General features: G+C 33.1%; 5 protein-coding genes across 8 annotated transcripts; 3 read left to right on the forward strand and 2 right to left on the reverse strand.

Annotated features, from left to right (window-relative positions):
* Positions 1–5,223: 5,223 nt before the first annotated feature.
* Positions 5,224–11,031, forward strand: LOC132913069 (uncharacterized). The gene is made up of 3 exons (XM_060971031.1): positions 5,224–5,494; positions 7,772–7,832; positions 8,958–11,031. Exons 1-3 carry the CDS (start codon positions 5,485–5,487, stop codon positions 9,244–9,246), a joined length of 360 nt encoding a protein of 119 aa, XP_060827014.1. The 5' UTR covers positions 5,224–5,484; the 3' UTR covers positions 9,247–11,031.
* Positions 11,001–12,891, reverse strand: LOC132913056 (transmembrane protein 192). Of its 2 annotated transcripts, none has more exons than XM_060971007.1 (4): positions 12,592–12,891; positions 12,205–12,336; positions 11,719–12,115; positions 11,001–11,643 (listed from the first exon to the last, which is right to left on the reverse strand). In XM_060971007.1, exons 2-4 carry the CDS (start codon positions 12,304–12,306, stop codon positions 11,396–11,398), a joined length of 747 nt encoding a protein of 248 aa, XP_060826990.1. In that variant the 5' UTR covers positions 12,307–12,336; positions 12,592–12,891; the 3' UTR covers positions 11,001–11,395. The 2 variants fall into 2 exon arrangements, with proteins under 2 accessions (XP_060826990.1, XP_060826989.1); XM_060971006.1 differs by having other exon boundaries at positions 12,587–12,891.
* A 465-nt stretch (positions 12,892–13,356) lies between these two features.
* LOC132913037 (uncharacterized) lies at positions 13,357–16,291 on the forward strand. The gene is made up of 7 exons (XM_060970954.1): positions 13,357–14,065; positions 14,145–14,351; positions 14,412–14,585; positions 14,656–14,760; positions 14,878–15,410; positions 15,482–15,743; positions 15,826–16,291. Exons 1-7 carry the CDS (start codon positions 13,970–13,972, stop codon positions 16,228–16,230), a joined length of 1,782 nt encoding a protein of 593 aa, XP_060826937.1. The 5' UTR covers positions 13,357–13,969; the 3' UTR covers positions 16,231–16,291.
* A 146-nt stretch (positions 16,292–16,437) lies between these two features.
* On the forward strand, positions 16,438–21,241 carry LOC132913045 (myb-like protein D). Of its 3 annotated transcripts, XR_009659319.1 has the most exons (3): positions 19,214–20,122; positions 20,196–20,375; positions 20,669–20,810. XR_009659319.1 is itself a non-coding variant. In XM_060970979.1 (2 exons), the coding sequence occupies exons 1-2, from the start codon at positions 16,867–16,869 to the stop codon at positions 20,890–20,892; spliced, it is 1,356 nt and encodes a 451-aa protein (XP_060826962.1). In that variant the 5' UTR covers positions 16,438–16,866; the 3' UTR covers positions 20,893–21,241. The 3 variants fall into 3 exon arrangements, 1 of the variants encoding a protein (XP_060826962.1); XM_060970979.1 differs by lacking the exons at positions 19,214–20,122; positions 20,196–20,375 and adding an exon at positions 16,438–17,998 and having other exon boundaries at positions 20,669–21,241; XR_009659318.1 differs by having other exon boundaries at positions 19,101–20,245; positions 20,669–20,783.
* Positions 21,145–23,911, reverse strand: LOC132913026 (U3 small nucleolar RNA-associated protein 25 homolog). Its single transcript, XM_060970925.1, has one exon. It carries the CDS (start codon positions 23,657–23,659, stop codon positions 21,380–21,382), a length of 2,280 nt encoding a protein of 759 aa, XP_060826908.1. The 5' UTR covers positions 23,660–23,911; the 3' UTR covers positions 21,145–21,379.
* Between the last annotated feature and the right edge of the window lie 810 nt (positions 23,912–24,721).

A 24,721-nucleotide genomic window follows, 5' to 3' on the forward strand; every position in this document is an offset into this window, starting at 1 on the left:
GCCACTGTCCTATGACGTCATTAGGGGTGTACTTGGGGTGGTACGCGGGGGTGGTCGGGCTTCAGAGGCGTAGAATTCAGAAAACAGCGATAAGAATTTTCCCGATAATCCTGAATGTCGAAATAGAATGCTTAGTTCATACTGATTAAAAAAATGTTATCCACATCCTAATGATCATTTGTTAGTACTTTACGCTCTCCTAGTTCAAACACATTTAACAAATAAAAGAGAAACATATCTGTATTACACCCCAATCCCATTGCGATTGTATTCTTATTTTTTATTTATTGAAATTCTATTTAGAACGAACGAGGGGCCGTTTAACTTGATCATCAATCGATAAAATAACGTTCACTTTAAGCTCCGATGTCCCATTCTTTTTCCTTTTTGGCAGCGTGAACCAAGTTGGTCGATCGAATAAGAAACTACATACGTACGAGCAACTATCTACTTTTAACCATTTTATTTCGCAACATCGTAAATCGATTGATCTACATGCCACGAATCAGAGTTATGAGATAGTTATTAGCAAACGCTTGAAAAGGTATAAATTTATTGTTACGCCATTGGGTTAGGCTGTCAAACACGTGCCACATTCAACCCTCCAGGTCTCCGCCATTTTGGTGTTGAAGTTGGGTCTCTCATCCTCTCTCGTCCATGTAATCTCACTTCGTACTACTCCAACCTTCCTCTTACAAGTCTACGTTATTTTACCGATTCTTTAGCGCGAAATCAGTGGCGTAAGCACCGAGTCACATAAAGGCCAATCGTAAAAGTGAAAGGTAAACAATAAACAAATGACAAAAGCTATACTGTACCGTAATCAACAGCGATAAATTTTTTTATTTCATGTTTTATTGTGTCTTCCGAAAGGATATTTTTACGGGCACTCGTTCGATCGGCGAGAACCGCGTATTCCTAACTTCTCGTAAATCTGGTGAAACACAAGGAAAAAAAGAATCGGAGTGTTTTTAGCTTTTCTTTCGGAGTAGCTCGTTAAACAGAGTGGATGATTTACGAAATTTACAATTTCTCTGAGAGGAAGGCCAAAACAACGAGTGCCATTGAATTTTCACGCCAGCGTTTAAAACTGAAAGGTTTAAAAGGCTCTCGCGTAATAAAGCCTAGATCAAACTAGAAAAGATGTAAATTCGAGATAACGTTATCACTTTCTTCTATATCTTCTGTCCCCTTATATGGATACATGCAACGACGAAGTAATTCCAATTATTTGGTTACATCGAGTTATCGCTGTGTCGTCGATAAACTCGATTACGCTTAAAATCAGTTTAATATTAGGAAATGGATACTCTATACAATACTACATACGTTTACGTCAGTATGCAAGCCTCACGTGATTATTTAAACCTATTTATAGTACGTGATACGGTCAAATAGGAGTAAACTGGTAAAATTCCGCCAATCACGAGCAGGAACTTTCCATCAAATCGATGATAGCGTAGTTTTTTAAAAAGTCCATCCGTTTATTAGATATGCTAGGAAGATGAGAAAGGCTTTTAGGAATGTGAACGTGTCGTAGTTGAAAAATAAATGTTTTCTCGGACGCTGCGGGAACCGAGTGAAATTTCCTGCTTTAAAATATATACAGACACATAGCTCATAGAGTGTTGCGCGAAGCAAACGATACAATTGGGCAAATGAAAGTAGGTGACTGCGAACAATAAGCCACGATGAACCAAGAATAAGATTCTCTATTCACTGTGACGCATTGCAGTGAATCACAATTGAGACACGTCACTCATCGTTGAATTTACAAACTGTGTTCCACCTCGTGTTCCACCGTGTCAAACTCTTCCTCTCTAATACGATTTGATCTGTGAATTATATCGAAATCGATTTAGATCCGCTTGAAAATATCTTGATTCTCGTCTCGCAATCCCGCATGTACATAGAATCGATAATTTCTTTCTAGAAGCAAATCTAAAAAGTAGCTCCCTGTTAAAGCTATTAAGAACAAACTATTTACAGAGATGTTAAGACTTGTGCAAAATCATAATTTCTCCTCTGAAGATTCTTCCCTTTGTTTACGTCATGTTATGTCAGTCTGTGTAAAGCAGAAACAAAACGCGATCTATGTTTGTAAACTTAAAACGATACGCATAAAACGTCTATCAGCTTTGGAATGGGAGAACTCGTACATAGACGGAAAATAAAATAAGGAGAAGAATCTATATGTTCAAATTATACGTTCGATGTGCAAGAGAAAGGGAGGACGAATCAGGGGTATATGCAATCGATAATATCCACGGACAAAAATACTCTTCAGCAGCTTATAGACTTTCAGCGTACGTCGCGGCATGACCGGACGTTCCAATCTGCCGGAAAAGATTTTCATATATAACTTATTCTTGTTGAAAAATATTTATGATGTAAGATTAATCGTGATCTACGCATCGAAATATTTAGACGATCTTGAATCACTGGCGCCTCGATAAACGCTGTAAATATTTTCCTTGCATTCGTTTTCTCCGATGATCGAAATAAAAAGAAAAGTCGAAATGTGTTTCGCGACAACATAAAAATTCCACTTGCGTTGCGGCTGAAGGTACATAACTGTAACATAGTTGCGATTTTTTATATAACTTGCTCAGGAAGTATTTAATTCGAGAGAAAACGAATTTGAGTGATTAGAATAGACGAACGCATGGAATTCCGGATGAAAAAATTGGAATTTATTAACTTGAATCAGTATGCATGGAATCTCGACGCCCTCGCAATTTTTGCTAAGAGAAACAAACTGTTCGTTTTTTCTTCTTCTTTCTACCGAAGAGGAACGTTTAACCTCAATATCAAATGTCTGATGCGTTAACTCAGGTTCTGAATCCAAGGTCTGGTAACCAAGGTCTTAATCCCTTTTCGTTTGTCTAATACGCGAGAGCTTTTATTGTAGAAATTAAAAATTTTCGTTCTAAATAAATCGATAGATTTTTACGACGTTTGCGATTGATTTTTACACAAAAACAAATGTGTTTTCTATAAAACAATTCGGCAAGGTACTAACACTAACCTTGACGGAAAATGACATTGACACGTTTCAAAGTAAAGTCTTTTCGTTATCAGATTATTCGAACTTTTCTTTCACGTAATTAAATCATAGAGCAAAAACGGAATATGTAAATATATTCCACGGTAGGTATATATTCAACGATGGTCACAATGATTATCTTCCTTTAATAGCAAAATATGCCTGAGAACAAAATTATCGAAGACTTAACGTATATGTCTCTAGCAACGTATTTAACAATGATTTTTTGCAACGATCAAAGATTACGATCTATGCAAAAACGACAGAACTCGATAAGATACAGTATCAGTATTGACGCACATACTTATCTCAGAGACAGTTCATTTTCATCTTTATCGAAGAGCTTACAATTTCTTCTCGTTTCGTTCCTCATTTGACACACACATACAGGCATGTTCGACGATTGCTATCGCTGACGCACTTGCGTTTATTAACTTCTCACGATTTTACAGCGTGTTTTAGGTACAGTTTGGGTAGCCACCGCGTTATTTGTTTTCCACCTCGTCACGCAATTAACTCTTTTATTGACTAATTCGTTATGCTTGGATCAAATTTCTTTGGGACTCACGTTATTTCCATTAGAAAGTTAATACGTCTTTGATAACCTGTTGTGCGATACGTCAGGCACATATATTTCTTGTGGAAATCTCCACATTTCCAGGGCAATTCGCGTTTCTCATTGAAACTATAAACTTTTCTCAACCTAGAGGAGAATATTGACTGATCAACTGACTCTAACAAGCGAAAATAGAGAGTCAATCGTCCAGCAAATGTCCTGAAAAAGCCTAGACAAAGAAATAGAAAAGGAGGGTGCGGGAGAAGAAAGCAAAGATCGGGGAGATAAGCGTGGAAGGACGCAGACAACGAGTAAGCTGTTTCGCTCTACGTAGCAATGGTTAACCACCGCACTCTCTGCGCGGTATGGCATACCGCGACAAAATTAGCGACCAACCGAAATAATTTACCACTGGACTCCTCGAAGAGTTGTATGGTCTTCGTCTCGTGGTGACCCTGAAATCCGACATAGATCGCTCGCGTTCCTGGCGCATCCGCGCTCATTATCACCCAGATACTTCTCACGGGCATCCAATCAAAGATTCCCTTTCGTTCGGAATACATTGTACGTGATATTAATGGACGATCCATTTACAGCATCGACTAGCACGTAGCGTCACGTGCATCGACTAACAACGGGACACCCGGATTATAACCGAGAACTAACGATTGAAAAGTTTGTTATTGACTTCATAGAAACATCGACTATTGAACTCTTGTACGAGGAAAAATTGCTTTTATTAACAAATGGAACGAATCAATTTCAAAGAGAACCCTAAAATGCTTGTGAAATATTCATTTCCTTATATATATTCACTAGATGTCTGTTTCAATTAGATTTCCATGAATTCAGCTATCTTCCTGTTTTTTGGTTTTACGTGCAAAATACAATTTTATTACGCAGAAGATATAAATCGAAATTCAGAGAGAAGTATGAACGTCATTACGAATGATTCATCTGTTAGTTAAATAAGCTGCCAATATCCGCTTCTAAGAAACATCGATTCGAATATAGTCAGTTACCTTTCTTTTGTCGCAAATTTGTCACTTTAAAAAGATTTTTCTCGTTCGTACGGTTCCCTCAAGCGCAATCCGATTTTCTATCATAAATTGCTTTCTCATTCGCTGGCTTTTGTTTCGACGTGCTATTAACGAATAGAATTGCGAAGAAAAACAATTGCGGACAATTGTTAATTGCCTGTGCACGAATACTCGGCGACGCTTTATGAAGTCATTTAACAACAATAACGACCGATCGTTTAAAAATAGATCAACGGAGTTAAAAATGAGACGCGCAAGAATAGAAATAGAGCCAATTCTATAAGTGTATTACGTCGATTTTATCATTTTCATTGAAACATTGCTACATTTTGGGACAAAACATCGTTTCACGGTTAGTAATTTTGTAAAAGTATCAACGGCGCGTATTCCATTGTCTTGATTCGTTTGGCATTCAATTAGTAATAAGCATATCTATGAACGAAATGGAAACGGAAGCTTCTTGAATGTATGAAAGAAGAAGGAATATAAGAAGGAAAAGGCGGGGTAGCATGAAATAAAATTTGTCGATTGCATCCCCCTTCTCCGGTAAAGCGGTAACCTGCTGTTGAGGTTGTAGCGCGGCGATAGAGGCCAAGCAGATCAGTCTGCGCGAGTCTCTCGAGTAGTGAACGTCGTACGTTCTGCCGTGTCGTGTCTTTGGATGCGTTCACTGCCCTATCTATCGAAACGTATTCTTCTGTTTAAGGATCTTTTGTTCTTTTCCCCTCATACTGTTCGTTATCAAGCATAGAAAATTTGCCAAACTCTTCCATAACTTTTATTTAAAGGAGGAAGAAGAGACGAGAGAAGTTGCTCATACGGCAGGAACTTGTCGAACACAGATGGTCAGAGGTAAGTAATTACATTTATCCCTTCGTTTTCCATCAAAATTTCGTACTATTGTTAGATACAGCCTTCGTAAAATATAAAAAGTTCGTTGTCTAGTCATTTTGTCTCGCTAGAAATCGTCCGCATTCGCTAGAAATTTATTTGAAGAAACAAAAAGAGAGTGAAAAGAAATTACTGACATTCGAAACTGACGCTTGTGCAGGCATGGTCCAGACACTTATGTATTAACTTGTGTATTTTACGCGTACATTTGAGTCAAAGATTCCGGTATGCAATTAGAGCAAAGTGCTTTTAACAGACCGCCATGAAAATGTTCAGCTCGAGATCGACACAGGAATCTCGAGTAGAAACGTTACAACTGGTTCTAAACGGCATTGACGTTTATCCGGTGTAATAATACGAGAGGATACTTTCCTCTCTGTCGGTTCGTGACTTTCTTACCTTCTTCGTTTCTCTTACGTTTAGCTCGCAGAAGTGGTCACGGTTCGTGGATATTTCGTGTGCAGGTCGCATTGTCTAAGGTCGCGAAGCTCTCCTCGCTCGAGCTCGATCCTCCTTCCCGTGTGGTTACGAAGGTCGATTCCCAGCTTCTGCCAAATAAAGAAAATTCCTTCTGTATAGCTTGTAAAGCTGTGTGTTTAGCTGTTTCACGACTGTACGTATAACCGAACGTACAATTAGTAACATTTAGGAACATTTAGTAACGAAATATTACATATAGGTACTTTCTTTTCGCGCATCTTTTTTACTGTAATTAACATGCTTTAGACACAATGTAGCATCGTTGGTCAAATGTGTTTCCAAGGTGATTGCTCGTTAAGATCTCGATGCTTGAATAGGAGGAGATATTTAGTTCACGCGGTGCTTAATTAATCATTTTATCAACGAAACAGACGTAAGCTTTGCTCTATGGGGCCAAGGTTTCGATCTCGTCGTATTCGCGTTCGTGATTCTATTTTAGACAGATCGGGATACCACCTTCCTTATACATCATCGATTATTCTGGCAAATTCGCGCTAGCCGTCGATAATCACGATTTCTCAGCAATTAGCTATCACAGATAATGCACCTTCTCTCTCGATTCACTCTCATTTTCTGACCTCATCGTCGAACTTTTAAACGCTGCTATTACTAGCAAGGGCGAAATGCATTCAGTAAAGTACAATTGAAATTCGCGTGGTTCGTAACGTAGGATATGACGTGTGAAGCGTACACGTGTAAATGCACCCGATTTGGTTCGCTTCCATCAGATAAATTTGTACACGTCGTTCACAGAAAATAGTCGGCTATTTATTGGCTTATTATGACGAATAATATTTTTTTACCGGAGATTCAATTTCTTTTTGACCTAACAACTTCTTCGAACGAAAGCATATTTTATAGGATCTTTATCGTTTGCTCTATGATCGATGATAACGACCAATACATCAATGGCATGCCAATCGATCTTCGTTAAATAAAACGATGCAATGCAATTTACGTAAGAAAATCACTGGAAATCACATTGTTGGCCTTATAAATGATATACGTAGATGATAGCGTGTCAATGCTAATATTAGATAATATATTTTCGTCCAACGCGAAGACAATTGATTTCGTTTCGATCGAAAATTGGTTTTGCTCCTTTCGCGCAAACAGGAAACAAGAATTACAGACCACGAATAAAGTAACTATCGCTGAATCGTTTGTAGCTGTTTTAATCTGTTCTGGGAAAAATCTTTTTCCACGAGCGATCCAAGATAAGCATTGTCTTATGCTATATCGAGTCTGAATAGTTGTACTTTCCGATATGTATGTCCGTTGTCTTGAAATAAATGAAGCTTCTTTTACGCATCGTACCCTTGCCAGAGAAGTGTGCTACGATATAAAGCGTAACGCGACTATATATTTCTTTGGACAATCGAGTCAACCATCTTGACTCAATTGCCAAAATGCTCACAAATTATTTACTCATTTCGATATGCGTTCTGTACGTACGAGAATCTCATTGTCTGGCAGAGCGAATGAAACGTTATCCGTGCTATGCCGTCTTAAAATTAAATAGTATTTAATAATATTCTTAGCTCGACATAGAGTATACAATGATCGCGTCAGAGCTGTGGGCCTAGCTATTTGTCACTCGATGAGAAAAATAGAATGATTTTTAAAAACCAATCAACGTCACTACATATTGCGTTACTCGTAAAATTATCCTATCATAAATCTTTACCCGTTCACGTGTTTGTATATTCCTTCGGAATTAATGAATTTACGTCACAGACATAGGACTCTTTGTTTCAGGGTCGTTGCCTGATATCGCAGTGACGATGGCATCAGGAAGAGAAATTTACGGCGCATTCAGGTAAGCGATAGTAAATCTTTCTAAAATCAAAATCTTACAAAAATCAACTGATTTTGATCGATACTGTATGATAAAAGGCAAAAAACAAAAAAGAAATACGTATAAAGTATCGTGTGACAGAAATAGGAGAACGGTAGAGTCAATGTTAATCCTTGATCGCAGTGTACTTAAGAATATACTCGGTTATCTCGATCGAATCAAGCACACATCTCTAAATGCGTACTCGAAAGCCTGTAGTAATAAAAAATGAAATGTGAATGAGAAACATGAATTTAGTTTAGTACATAAATAATACGTCGATTTTGGCTTCGTTGATCACCCAATAATCTAATAACAAACAAGTATATTTATCTAAATACTTTTTCCGATTTCGAAATCTTATGATTTGTAGATTAACGATAATAATTCATATATTACGAAAATTGCCATGTTTCTATCAAGATCACTATATCGCAGCCGGCATTCAGCCAGCATAATAGATCATGACGCAAATGAGTAGATTCTCTTCCTTTCCCCTTTTCCCCTCAACAGAATGTTCTTCCGGTACAATTAAACCGACACTTTCGTTTCGATAATAAAAAGTCTCGTATATGTCGTTTCCTTCTTCAATATTACTGAAATATTTTTAGGGTTCTAATACAGTGTTTTACGTAAAATCAATTCGTTATCCATAGCCTAGACTACGTGCTTCAGTACCAATGACGTAACATTGACGCAAGCGACAATTGTTGCCACTAGAATGCTGCAGGGCAGAACGTCGATAGTTTAGACCAACTATAAAAATCACGTCCTCTCTGCCAGCAAATTACGCTATTAAAACTGAAATTCAAAATACAGAATGGACGTCTTGATTATCATTATTCATTACAATTACTTGATTACTATTAATCGTGGTAAATAGTAATATCTATGTATCCAGTGACAATAATTTTTTCCGAAAATATCTCGTGCTTGAATCGAGCCTCAAATTCATGTTTTCATTGTTTTCCTTTTTTTACTTAAAATTAAGACGAAGACTGTGCATCTGCCGAATTAAAAATCGTACCAATAGTCGATAAAAATATTAATTGTTAAATTGTCGATGGAAGAGATATTGTAGATTTCAATGTTCTTTTTAATTTACAGTTTAATTGTGGATGACGTCGATTCTCATTCGATATCAAGCGAGAACTCGGATTTAGATGGTTTATCGAATGAAAACAGCTCTCAGAATTCATCGCCTCAAACTCCACTGGACAGTCCAGGCGGACCTCGAGAAAAAATTAAACAAATGCAAGTGGAAGCCGAAACTAGAAGAGGAGAATTCGCAAGGCTACTCGAAGAACATGCTCAAGTAGTGAGAAAGTTAAAAATGATGGAGGCCGAAGAGCAACTCTCAGCAACCGGAAACGTAGTGGGAGCTACGCACGCGTGATTCTATCATTATTGGTCGCGTAAAGCAGTTGTATGATTGGGACCACCGCGCCTTTGCGATGCGCGTCGATTCTTTAAACGCGATGACAAATTACAAAATTTCCGAAAAATATTGTGTGAGATTAAAAATACTTTTTTGCGATACTGATAATACCACGATTGAACAGAAAATACAGCAATGTTAAAATGTAAGAGAAAACTATTTTTTAAACAAGCATATTTCTATGGTATAAAAGTTATTAATTTCTGCAAAATGAAATTTATGGGAATTAATTTTAAACAACCATTTGCAATGCGAAATGTTGCTCTGAATAAAAGCGATCAAAATTATACGAAAATTAGGAACAAAATTCTTGATCAACAACTGCTTACCCTTAGAAAATTTGGTTAGAACTTATAGCCATGAGGAAAATCTTGGCGCGATGGTTCAGCCTTAAATGTGAAACGAAGTTATTGCGCCTCGCTCTAATTACATCCGAAGCGCCGAAACGTTTCCACGTTCGTTTTTACTTCATAAAAAGGAAACTTCTACTTTGCAAACAGCAGATTTATAAAAGTAAAAACGATCAATCGAAACTTGGTTATATTGCTCATTACACTAGAAGAATTTGGCACAATGTTCAAAATTAATTAGTTCGAGAAGATTATCTCGATTTGCGTTTATCATGAAGTCTGAAAAACTTCTTCTATAAGACAATAATAAAAAACAATCGGTATACATCCTTGAAACCATGAGATGTATCCGATGTATGAACGCAGCAAAAATGGCTGGCCTAAAAGCGTAGTACAAACTTTCAAAAAACAAGGAACGAGGTATAGTACTAACCTGAATAGCGAGAATCTTCGGTTTTAGCACTGATTTTAATACGCGATCATTTATAGGATATTTTCATTTCCAAGAAAAACGTCGAAATCATAACTACGTAGTACATCTCGATGAAGTACAAGCTTCTACATTTTATAGCATTGTATATTTGAGTGTTCCATATGTATAAGTAAATAATTTTATATACCATAAACATACATACATATGATAGCATAGGACTCTAAGCCTGCCGTAACACACGTAAACTTTCTGTAAATAGATTTCTTTTTTAATATGATACATCTCATCGTCTAAGGTGTTTATCCACAAGAAGCCTTACAATGCAGTTATACAGTAAAAAAAAATCGTTATTGAGAACCTTATTTCGCGGTATCTTATAAAATACTAAAGGTTCGAGTTAAATACGGACCAACAAATCATGAGTATGATCTTTCTTGTTTTCACGTGCACACTGCATTAAGTTTTTATTGACATAAATTAGGTATTATTAGGCATTTATAGAAATATGCACATATACATATGTAAAAAGTATATAAATAGAAATATTCGGCATATATGTTAACCTCGCTATTATTAAGAACTCTTTCAATATAATAAATCGAGCACGCAATGTAAAAAAAATGTAATCTCGCTCTTTTTCCCGATAATGTTATTTTCTAATCTTTAAAAATTAGTTTTCGAATCAAAAGTATATATTTGTTCAACTTGATAATGAAAAAATGGAACAATATTTCAAAGAATGCAAAATAAATAGATGATTACTGTTTCTGTTATCATATAATAGTCTGTAATAATAACGTTTGTAGTAAAATCTTAGAAAATAAATATTATGTATTGAAGATATTGCTAGCCTAATTGTAGAAACATCATACAAACATATACGTATTATAAGAACTGTAAAGTGTAATTAGAATTATAAGAATTGTATATTGAAAAAAATATATACTTTATTGAATTGGAGATATACATTTTTTATCACAGAAATTATTTTTGATTTCTTGTTATACGATATCTCTTTTAATCGTAACAATTATCATTGATAAAATATAACTTCAGTTCAAATTAATGTAAATTAATGTAATAAAAGTAATTTGTGTAAGAGAACTTCTAAATATTCATACGTAGTACACACCTTAGATGCAAGTAAAAATGTAACAAGTTATGATTGCTATTAAAAATTAGTGTATTTAGTATATACTGTATATATAATGAAAGAACCAACAAAGAGATATCAACGATAAAACAAGTTGAATTCCATAAAATATAAAGATATCAATTATAGTCCTCGAATAAAAATGAGAAAGCTTTACCTTAAGCTTGTATTTTATATTGTTTCAGGCAACCTACGTTGAGCTGCCAACAACATTATTGCATGACTGAATTTATCGTTACGATCTCTTAAATATCTTATCAAATCGGCCTGCATTTCAAGCAATTCTTCCAAATTAGATCTCCTATGATAGCAACCTACTTCACTGCTACCTGCATATGTATCTTGAGTAAAAGAAGATGACCATTCTTCTCTAGCAACATCAGCTGGAGGACGTAACCGATTGAATCGCAAAACTTTTTCTGCAAGAAAAACAATGTTTATATCCTTACAACTTTCTATATTATAAATTCTTCAATAATTTTTCGTATACTTACTAATGTAATGTATATAAACTGATATAATAATTGTAAGTTCTACTGTAGTCAACAACACTATATAATTTAGAGGAGTGAACCATTCTGAAGCACGACAATATTGTTCGTAATTAACTTTATGCGTGTGATGCAAAATCACAGCCAATAATAGATAACACGTTATCCATAATGATGCTATGAAAAGAGGTGTTCTTATCTGTTGATATGTTGATTGATAAAAATCAAGATACCCATAAATACGGAGTTTATGATGCTTTGCTTTTACAAAATGATCTGTCAACATAATTATCAGCCAGTATGCACAGTGAAGATACAAGTACATAAAATATGTATCACATTTATTTTTTTCTTCAGGCCACACAGATATAAATATAATCCCAATAATTTCTAGAAACACCTAAAATTTGAAATAAACACATAGTATTTGCATGACGAACAATCTCTTTTATATAATCCTCTAAATAATTCAAAGAAGTTGCCACTTACACTAAATATAAGGGGAACAGACACAATTGGTATAGTATCCAATTTTTTAAAATGTACTTCTTCAGAAGTTAATATGGGTAGATGTAACTCTTCTTCATCCATGTTATAAGACGAATCAAAAAATACAGCTCCCTAATAAATGCATATTTATAAGTAATTGCTTCATTCGATAAATTTTTAGTACAATATGTATAAGAATTATTTTGAGGAGGTCTGTAATATTTATTGTAATTATGATGTTAATATAATATAAATTATATAAGTCAAAACATGAATGGCAAAGAATTATAAAGAAAGAGGTTATGTTTATATTATATCAATACCAATAAAAACGAATACAAGACAATAATATAATAGGTGATATAATTTCTATTATACTCACACTACCTGACGTATTTAAATTTCTGTTAAGACTGACCATTCCACCATAAAAAGATGATACAAAACAAGAAAATTACATATACCTTTCATTACCAGGACTAAACCAACATCTCTGTTTACAACGTTAATCATATATAGCACGTTTTCCGAACAAACATGCTCGGAATTCCTTAAGCCGTAAAATGATACATGCTACAAATCATTTAGGTTCTACAAAGTATCGTTCAATTTACGTACAACGAATCATAGTTGCAACATGTAACGTAAAACGTAAGATGAAAATGCCTACTATAGTACATATACATACGATATACATGAAACTTGGCAAGAGTTATATGTGTGATATACAAACATCAAAAAATAAATTGACAAGAATTATGATTTACGTTATTTAACACAGTAATAACCTTGTGCTTACAAAGTGTGCTTATATTAATAAGCGCCTCTTTAATAAATATGTTAGTTCATTTTCAAATACAAAATTGGAGATATATACAACAATAATAAGTAAAAAAGTAATATACAAACGAAAAAATGTTAAACAAAATTTGTAAAAATAAGGGGTGATGAAACAATCGCTAGTAACAGGTAATAAATACGGAATATCAAATTTCTATATGCATGCTAACATTAATCAGAAGATACTGAACAAATATACACAGGAAACGTCAAACTTTATTTTAAAAATACGGAGAATAAATGTTCATACATATGTACTATCATTTCGTTAAATGTCATATACATTTGCGTTAAACTAGACATTGTGTAAAACACTGTGTTAGTGGGTTAGAGAGACGATTTTATAGAATGAACAAAAATACAAATATAGCAATTTGTAGTAACGACTCAATTTTAAATCGATGTTCAAGTTTCTCAAATAGAATTTAATCTATCCCCTCCTCCCCTGCCCAAAAAAAAGATGAACATACAATGGAAAACACAACCTATATGAAAGATTATACAAAATAATTGTAATTATAGTACAAATTCGTCAAAATTTGTTGTGAATTTCTTTACACAAAATTAACAAGTATGTTAGGACGACAAATATTTTTGGAACTTATGGATAATCAACGCAATCAAAGACGTAATGAATTTATTCGACAACTTTCTGCAAATCAAGGACATAGGATATCATTTAATGAATTAGTAAATATACCATCTTTAAGGAACGACGGACTCTTGTTTGATTTAAATTTTATTCTTCTCGAAGATAATGACCATAGCCAGCCGAATAATTTATGTTTCCGAACGTTAGTACAAACAAGAAATTGAATTTCTTAAGTGAAATGAATTGTCAAGAGGAAACAAAATAACTTGTTAATTATGCTTTAGTAATACTGAGAATATACCTAATCGATATTTATTGGAATATATCAGACAAATGAAAGAAAGATATCTAATTATGGAAAGAGAATTAACAAGAGTGAAAACATTAATCCCTATAATAACACGAAATACCAATGCCGTACATCAATCGGTATTTTCATCATCTACCATTTTACTAATTTTTTGAACTTAATATTCTTTTGTTCATATTTAATTTCATTCTTCTAAAGTCGCAAACAGATGTAAATTGGAAACATCGTTCCCTAACAAAGTACGGACACTTTTTTGGAACTCTTCCAAAAAATCAGTACAAAAAGAATCAAGAACAAATTAGCGTTTCATCACGAAGGAAACGTCACACTATGAAAAAAAATAAAGATTCAATTAATGAAACCTTTGATGATCCAGATTGGAAGAAATACAGAAAATCTTCACAGGTATTCGTTTAAAAATCAACAAGATGAAACATGATTGTTTGTACTTGTATGTTCTTTCAGAATTTACAGAATGATATTTATCCTATAAAAGAGCCTGATAGCAACTCGTTTCAATCAAGAATACTAATTAACAATTCAACAGCAGTTTGTTCGATGCAGAATATTGCTATGATACTTCCACAGGATTCAACTCAATTGATTGATTCGTCGAGATACAAAACAACAAATTCTAAAGTATGCGTATCAAGATATATAAAAATTTTAATAATTTGAAATATTATGTTACTAATATATCTCTTTATAGACAAATAGTGAGATTCATAAAGCTGTGAATAAATGTGATTCCGATCATTCGAAAATCACTTTTGGTAAATCGAGGAAACATTTTGGTCCCCCTGAAACGCGAAAGGTATTAAGTTCGTATAACAGGTTCTTTATCGCGCTAAAGTTAATTAAATGTTACAAAATATATAATTTTATTTTGTAAACGATTCGGAACTAATATAATTATCAACGATGTATAAAGGCGTCGATGGAAGTATGCCAAAGCTTCGACAAGAAACATGAGCCGGAAACGTCCTACTATACTGACTTCGATGTTAAACATGAAGATCATACGCAGACTAAACCTGCTGTATATACACCAGAATTTCGACCTATAATGGGATCAAAGTTTAACAGCGATATTTCCGATCAATCTACGTTTCATTGTCAGCAACAAAATACCAATTGCGAAGAAAAGTGTATGTTCAAAAGAACTAAATTTTTCGAAAATACGGATGTTCATCGAAAAGATAATTTTAATATTCGTGTTCAAACACCTCAAGGCAATCGCAGCTATTGGAACAATCATGCGAAGAAGTTATCCTATGAAGGAACACATTGTACAAGCGATTCACCCAGACAATTTACGCGTATGATCCAGAGACAGAAAAAAGAAATACATAAGAAAATACCAACTCCGCGTAGCAACGTTCATACCGCTTATACTCCTATGGTGCAATCTCCTACGTGGAATCCTTTGTTAGATCCCAATAGCTTTACCATTCAATTGTTGAGGTATGGGATAGACATTAGAATAAGAAATGAAATTTTTGATTTCTTTTCATATTTTGGTTCCTCTTTGACAGACTTGCGGTGTTACTTTATGCTCCGGCATTGATGCCGGCATTAAATTCATTGATTGCCCGACAGAGTATTCAAACGACAATTCCAATACCTTGTTCCGAAGGTTCAAACGACTTGTTGACGCAAATTTTTACAATTTTGAACAATCAGCAATGTGTCCCAAATTTACCGTATGTATCAAATCCTCGAATCAACGAAAACTCTCGACAATTTCGAGAATCGAATTCGCATAATTTATCGTCGCGATCAAATTCGCTTCCTGAGGTATAATAATTCTCTATCCTGCGTAAATAGTCATAGCTGTAAATCGCATTTAATCTTATTACAAAGTTTAAAACATTTTTAGAATCCTTCGAAGCAACTCGGAGATGATGCTTGTAGCGTGAAAACTTTTGAAAACAACCAGTTTGAAAAAAATTCAGTTGCTGTAAATACATCTTTAGAAATATGTAACTGTAATAATATGAAACAATCATCTTCGCGTTGCAGTAAAAATACTTTACACGATCAAATAGAAGAAAATGAAAGGTTGATGTATACATGGACAAACAAAAAGTCAAAATCGTCAGAAACAGTAGTATTAGAAAAATCAGTGCTACAATCCGAAGAAAACAAGGAAGAAGTTTCGAAAAAGGAACAAGAAGATGCTGAATTCTCTGAAACTCTGTTAATGCAAGATGACATTACCGTTTGCGATGATGAAAGTTGGGATGATCCAAAATCTAAGTTTAAAAATATTTGGAAATGTTGATCAAATACAAAGTTCATCGTACTTCAATAAAAATATCTTTAGATACTATTGAAATACTGAACAAGCGTCTAATAAATTGCAAGCAAAAAATAATCTCGTGTACAATACGTACCGACTTAAGAACGCTTGCGCGTGATTCGAACACGTGGCGAAGGAAGGTGCTTTTCTACGAACGCTTATTCAGAACTGCAGTCTTACGTGCTTTCGCTACCGAAGCGCGTCCTACGATACATTGTCTTCTTTTTCTCATCTCCACCTTAGTACAAGGTGTAAGAGTAAAATATCAAATAATTCGAATATATTGAAAAATAAACACCGGCTACAGAGTCTACGTTCACGTACTTAAAATCAAACATTAAAAATTAATGAAAAATATAAAGCACTAACGGAAGATTTCCTAATACGTTTTTGTTTGGTTGCACATGTGTTTGATTCGGTGAACTTTTCTCCACAATTACTGTGAAATGTAAATTTATATTTCTACAAGATGGCAACGATACGCAAGAAGAATTGTAACAAAAATGGAGATAAAAAGAAAAATTAGGAAAATGGATATAAAACCGATAGAAATCCACTGGGAAGTATAAGTTCTTAATCAGAGTTTGATACAATAATACAAATAAAATTCAAATTACGATGAGCAAGGAAGACAACAGTGATGGGGCTCCTCAAGAAGGAGCTGGCGGTGGTGAAAGCTCGAGAAAGGAGACGGATATCTATGAAAATCGAAGGACTAAGAAAATAATACGATTAGTCACTGTGATGGCTTACATGTTCTCTGTAAGTTTCGTAGCCATTGTCTTAAGCGCGTATTACTTATTTCTTTGGGAACCACCTAATCCGAGGTTCATACGAAGACCGGTTCAATTATCTTCCGAACCCGAAGTACAATACTTACAAGGCGATAAAATGACTGTGCAAGATGATCCCAACAACCCCGTACAACACTCTAATGCTACGAATGTCTTGTTTTTGGGTCGTATTGCTGACATAGAAAAATCTGTCAATAATTACGATCATGTAAAAGAGCATCGTGAAAAATTAAACGAATCTTTGTTTCTATTACCAAATTCTTTAATTGAATCTTGGAAAAATAGAATGAATAATCCGAACTCTTTTGTTCAAGATTCCTCTCAAGAAAATGGGACGTCTAATTTCTTTAATTATACTTCATTCGAAAAAGATAAGACGTTGAACTTAACAAGAAAATTAAATGGAAGAGGTACAAAAGATTCAACTAAAATTACGAATCGTATGTTCGATAATAATGGTACATTCCAGATATTGGAGTCTTCGACTATTTTTGGAAATGAAACGAATAATGATCATTTTACAAATACCAGAAACTATTCTGAATCACCTCAAGATATTTTTCCATTAAATTACAATTTTACGAAAAATACAGTTACCAATCGAAACGAAGACAAAAATAACGTTTTATCAAGCTTTAAATCGGAAGCTGAAACGTTTAATAAAAAAAGTGTGAAAGTTAAAACGCCCCAGTATTCTGAAGTACATTTGTCCAATGGAAGATTTATAGATACTACAATGACAATTATGGCGATAAATGATGAAGAAAATTTCGATATCCAAAATAGTAGAGAAGATCGTGCGTATAATATCAACAATATAAAACAAGCAATTAATTTAAATAAACAAACAACTCTAGATTCTTCTCGTAATTTGGAACTTGAAAATCGTCTGGAATATCCTGAACGGTCCAACGAATTACCTGGAAAACTGGCAAACATTGCGTTGAAATTCAAAGGTAAATAAATTTTCTATAATTTGATTTTTTTCCACTTGACTCACCTGTAAGTCACCTTTTTAAATGTGCGACATTACACATATTTTGTCGTTCATTTAAGCGACGAACGTGATCATTTATTCTTTTGTACAAATATATTTTTTACACGCGTGCGTAGTTAGGTATATACAATTATATTTCAGTAAAGGCAAAGCATAAAAATATTTCATATACGTAACTCCAATGAAAAGTCATGATTAAAACCTTAGAAAGAAGATAGTCGGTGAATTGACCTACGATGATTATCTGTATTGTTCACGTAATGACCAGAACAGGGTCAGGTCGATCCATTATGGCTTCTTTAACGTTGCATCAGTACAAAAATCTTACTACTCCTATGAACAAACTTGCTTAATCTTTATTTGATTTAAACAACTTTATTTTATTCCATCTTCTCAAGTAACATGCTGAAGTATAATATTTAAATGAAGGTATGCGCGAATCAAACTAAAGAAAAGATATATCCACTCCTTTTTTTCCTTTTTTATTTCTTCTTAAATATATGAAATATCCATTGAATAACGATTACCGATCGTACTACTATCTTTATCCGAGATCGAAGAACAATGCTACTAAATGCTATTAAAATAAAGGCGCGCCTCTTATGTAAAACGAGAATGTCGTAAAAGTCACTTTACTCTCGAAACGAAAACCCTATCAGCTTTGACTAAAGTTTATGGGCTCTTGTATTAGCAGCTTCTATTCTTGACACTTGTAACTTTCGAATTATATCCATTGGAATGATTACGTTTACGTAAATAGCGTCCTGTATGGAACGACAATGTATCCTGTACATGCAAGTATTAACTTTGAAGCAATACATAAGCTCAGTCTTACGTAAAATGATTATGTAACATTTTTAATCATTTCTTTGTCACTTCTACAGAAGCACTTCAATTCGAAACCGATGTAGTGCTTATACTTATGTCTTAATGAATATTCTTTTAATTCAGTATATTACTTATCTTATATAATATGAATGAAACAGAGAGATTCTTATTGTTTCTGACGTTAAACATTATTACCTTTGAATGTTTCACTTTAAAAAAGGCTTATTTAAAATAAATAAAATCAAAATGTTACTCTAGTTATAAACAGAAACAATGATTCGATCAACATATAATATGTTAAACACGTATATTTATCGAAAAACATACGAGATAACTTTGGGTGGATAAATTTTGGAAATACAATGAGACGGTGTCCATTATACGGTTTAAGGACATTTTCCACGATGTATTCTGTAAAATTAAACAGCCCTTGGAGTTTATAGAACGAAGCACAATGAGTCAAGATTCTGAGACTTGCGCAGTGAAAACTCGTTGATACATATCATTGGACGAGTGTGTCTTACCAGCTGTATCTGTGAGAAACGTTGATCCAGTAGTCAGGAGACAGAAATAGTTGTAGAATAATGAAAACGTCAATATAAACCCTCTACATATTACATTCTCGAAAATTTATCTCCCTCTTGACAAATTATCGTGAAGTTTAAGCACTTCCCTACCACATACTCGCAGTATTCGCTCGGGAACGCCCTATCAGTAAACCAAACTGTCTACTAAATTGGGAAATTCAAAAATCGATAAAAGTGGATTCGAATTCATATTGATAACGCGAGGATTACAGAAATATTGGTGGTAAATCGTAGAAAACATTCGACCAAACATATGTACGTAACCTGTCGAACGCAAAAGCATTCTGCGTAACGGTCTTCAACATAAGATATATTTAAGCTACAAAGCTTACAGTAATAAACTTATAAAGTTTACTGAACGTTCATAAATATTAATGATCGAGCAAGTTATAAATACGTAATATACGATGAAAACAATGTTTTCCTCGATATTTCCCTCGAAACCTTACATCGAATTACTATGATTACAATTACGATTTTTGTACGATGACTTAATATTATAGAAACTAAAATGTTATAATGTTATATTGAAATTTTATATCAAGACTGAAACATAAAACTCATTTATGAACTTAATGACCTTACCGTCGAAAATTGAATACAACGGATTTCTTTGAAACATCAGCACGTCGAGAATGCAGTTGCCGCGCAAAATGAGCGCTCAAAACGTAATGGCAAGCATTAGTCGTACATTGGGAAATCGCGAACATAAACCAGCAGGCAATGAAATTCGATTTGCAGGAGACGAAAGGAAAGACAAGCTCTACGAACCAAAGCATAAACAAAAGTTGGTACGGGTATTGACGGTGGTTGCCTATGTTATATTTGTTAGCATGGCAGCTATCCTGCTATCGTTGTATTATACTTTTTTGTGGGATCCGAAAGACGTCTCTACCAAGACAAATACAAAATTAGAATGCGGTAATACATAATTATCATATTATATCACCGATCGCTCTATTATGAACGATAAAAACAGATTTCAAATCCTCCAATTGCTGCGATGTTATCTATTCGTTTTAAAAACTTTAAAAACCGATTTCTTGTTCGAATTATTATTATACTAGCCAATTATAGTGTAAATATATCTATATATCGTGTAATTATACTCTTGTCATGATTTATCAACATGGAATTCATTATCTTGAAATCGCTGATCGCTGTAAATGCTAATCTAGATGCGATAAAACTAAAATTACTTTTTCTTTTTTCAGATACGCAGACAGAAAAAATGACGACAAAATTAACGATCATGGCGAGTGAACGAAGCATGTCAGAAATCATAACCACTCCACGACAGAAGGATTTATTAACTATCTTAACAGAGATTGCTGAATCATCGACTGTTCCCTCGCTAACAACACTCGAGGATTTACAAACTAGTCTAAATACAGAAACCAAAGAAGTATCTAACAAAACGCATTCTAACATTAATTAATATGTTAGAATATTAAAAGTAATTAAAAGAAGAATTAGATTTTACTGTCAAAACTTTTAGATTTGTTATAATGCTTATATAAGAATTATTTAGTTAATAACGACGAAAACAATTTAATAATCTTTACATCCAAATAATTATAAAATGCTAAACAAATACTTTTTAGATCAAATTATGTTTCTTTGCTGAAATAATCGTAATATTGCGGAATTATACTATTGGTATGTAAAAATAATTCTGTGAACAAAATCGTTTGGATAATTGTAATTAACATTGTATTTATTTCAATACATTTAAAAATCGTATAGTAATATAATAAAGAAATTACACAAAACGATGAAGATAAAAATGTTTCCTGTTAATAATAATACGAACTACAAATGTTAATGATACATTTTTACATATTTAATAATATTAACAGTCACAACATCGATAACATCTGATACCGATGCTATTATATAAAAGAATTTGACGTATTTTTTGTTTTCTATTCACCAGTCATAAGCATGTGGATAGATTTTTCTGATCCAAACATTTTATTTGCCCTTTCAGCTCCTACAATTGCAGAAAGCTGCATAATATCATATTTACAATATAACATAGTAATTGTCATATTACTTCCAGAACCTGAACGTGGATTTTGATTAGCTTCCTGCATTAAATTACACATTTCTACGTAAAACTGAGGAAAGATTGGTGGTGCGTAAAATATAATGTGCCTTATACCTTTTACTCTTATTCTACGGAAAAAATGAAATCTTTCTGAATATAGGAGAAAATGTGCATCACTATGGAAGAACATGTCTCTTGCTCTTGCCACTTTTGCATCTTTAGAATATTCACAAATTTGTACAAAACTATATTCTTCTTTTTTAAAATAATTCCGTAATTTCACAAAATCAAAGTAAGATGGTATAAAAATCAATGTATGATTCATTATTGTATCTTTATACTGAGGTAGTATCTTTGCTATAAAGAACTCCATTCTATATTCCAAGGCTTGAGAATGACTTGAAGTGTCAAATCTGTGAAACACTTGTGGAATTTGTACAGCTACTTGACAAATAGATCCAGGAGAAATAGGATTTATTATTTTTACTTTCCCTGCATAATTGTAACATTTCTTATTAAATACTCCATAAATTTCAGGCACATGAATACTTGAAAATATTAACGTCTGTCTATAGTATTTAGTCCATCCATTCGCACACCAACTTCTTACTCTAGAAAAATCTGTTCCATGAGAATCTTTTGGTTGTAAATGCAAATGATTTAATATATGTATCATATGATCCCAGTTTTGCATTAAAAACAATTCTGCTTGATCAAGAATCAATAATTCTATTGATGCTAAGAAATCATAATCCCTATCTGCTTCACCTTCTGCACCTATTAATATTCTTAAACCTAGTAGAGATGAAATTATTATGTCGGAGGAGTAAAACTCTGAATATAATTTTAAAGTCTTTTTTGTAATAGAAATTCCTATTTTAAAAGTATCATCTGTATTTCCTTGAAATGTCAGTTCATAATCTTCAGGTTTTGGATTTTTTTTTGACATTGCTAATTCATTGCCACTAAAATCTTCCATAAATCTTGTCTTATTCATTACAGAACCACCTTTATCTTCTCCAATTAAAATAGATATCAATACTTCAACAATTTTTAGACATGAATGCCTAAAAGGAACAATTATTAAAATCTTTGGTCTCACTAAACCTTGGTCTCTATATTCATCAGGAATTTCTGTCATGTTTGTACATTTTGATTTTGTTATCTTTGCATTATGGTGCAATATTTTCGTTCGTGTTTTCAACGCATGATTAATTATATGTAAGCAATACACAAATCTTATTTGATCCGCATTAGAAAAAGTCCTTTCAGGATAGTATAAATCTTGATAATTATTTATTATTGAAAATAGCTCCCTTTGTAAAGGAGTCATAGGTGATGGAGTTGTATTAGCATTATCCTTTGTATTTGAATAATTTGCTTGAGTAAGATTGCCATGAATTTGAGACTTGACATATAATTTATCCCAATTTACATTATCAATTAATTGAGGAACAGTACCACACTTAGAAAATTGTTTATATTCTAAAACAGAAATATTAGATTTTTTCATTGTGTCTTTAGCATCATCTGCAGATTTTGGTATTTGACATGTAAGATTGCCTAAAACAGGCCATATTATCTTTTGTGTTTCTACAATTTGTGGGACATTAGAAACTGCTTCATAAAGTTTATCGCTTAAATCATCATGAAGATGAATTGAGAATGGATCCTTCAAATAACCAGCATCTTCTTGAGTAGTTTCAGGATCTTCTTCGTCAGCATCTTTCATTTCTATTTCGTCACTATCACTTGGTAAATCTGCCTCCTCATCCATATTGTTAGATTCCATTGTTAGCTTGTCACTAATTTCATTATTCTCCTCAACGTCATCCTTATCACTAAAATCATCACTTTCTGAATCAGATTCAATAGCAGTAATTTGTAAACTAGTTGTGTTTACAAAAGAGGATAACAAGTTTTGCAATGGATTCTCTTGTTCATCGCCAGAATTGTCACTTTCTATGTCTCGTTGTTGTAACTTTTCCTTTTCCAACATTTGCCTACGTTTCTCAATTTCCCTATTTTTAATGTCACGATCTTTGACATACGAAGCCTCTTTTAGGTTAAATTTACTCTTTTTGGGTTTCGGCCGATCATCGGATCGGTGAAATTTCCTTTTCCCACCGCGAAATGATCTTTTACCACGTGCCATTATTACCAAATATTATTATGTACATTAATTAACAATCCGTAATAATAAAAAAAAAAAAAAGTTATGAAGTAAAATTCACCCACGTGTCTCTGTCGATGATTTTTAAATGTACGAATATGTATTTATGTTTCGAGTTATGAATATGTATATTCATAATTACGTAAATTATATAATTAAATCAAAACATAATATATATTAAAAAGAAAACAAGTACATAAGATTTTAATTTATAATAAAATATATTAGTATTACAATTTTTAATTATGCACGATCACGATTTTATGTCATTTATTCGTTTAGAGAAACACTTATTACAATATTGTAAGTATGTACTATAGGAGAAATATTAATATTCTAATAAAAACAATATTTTGTCATTCTTATGTGTATCTAATGTGTATGTATGTGTTTCCCAATATTATTGTATATTATATTATTATAATTATATAATTATAATTATATATATATATATATTTTACAAATTACAAATATATGTAATTCTACATATAATAATTATTATATGTAGTACATAATTATAAACCGTTGTTGTTAAGCAAAATATTATCAAATAATACTTGTATATGCATAAAATAATATACGTATCAGAATTTGAATTTATTTACAATTAACATTCGGAAAATCGAAAGAAATTTGAAGCAAATTTTCTGGATCTAGATCACGTGACTAATAATTTTAATAAATGAAATTATCATGCCTAATTGAATTTTGTAATCTTTATTTTTCTTATCTACAATTACACGAATCAAGAATCTAAAAAGTCGTCACGTGTCAAATTGTGAAAAATTAATAATATATAAGATTTTCGAATTCATAATATGATAATATATTTAGATGAATATTAGCTTATTATATTAAAGAAATACTCATAGCATCTTTTTATTACCGGTTATCTGGGTCATGATTAATATCTGTAGTATAAAGTAGTCCATGATAATTGAATATGTGTTCTTGATAAGCTAAACCGGCAAAGAAACAGAGGAAGTGGAAAAAAGTGGGCAAAATTAATTAACCCTTCGCTCGGTTGTTTACAAAATATCCGGT

The sequence above is a fragment of the Bombus pascuorum genome, chromosome 12 (genome assembly GCF_905332965.1).
Source record: "Bombus pascuorum chromosome 12, iyBomPasc1.1, whole genome shotgun sequence".
In the NCBI taxonomy this organism is placed as follows: domain Eukaryota; kingdom Metazoa; phylum Arthropoda; class Insecta; order Hymenoptera; family Apidae; genus Bombus; species Bombus pascuorum.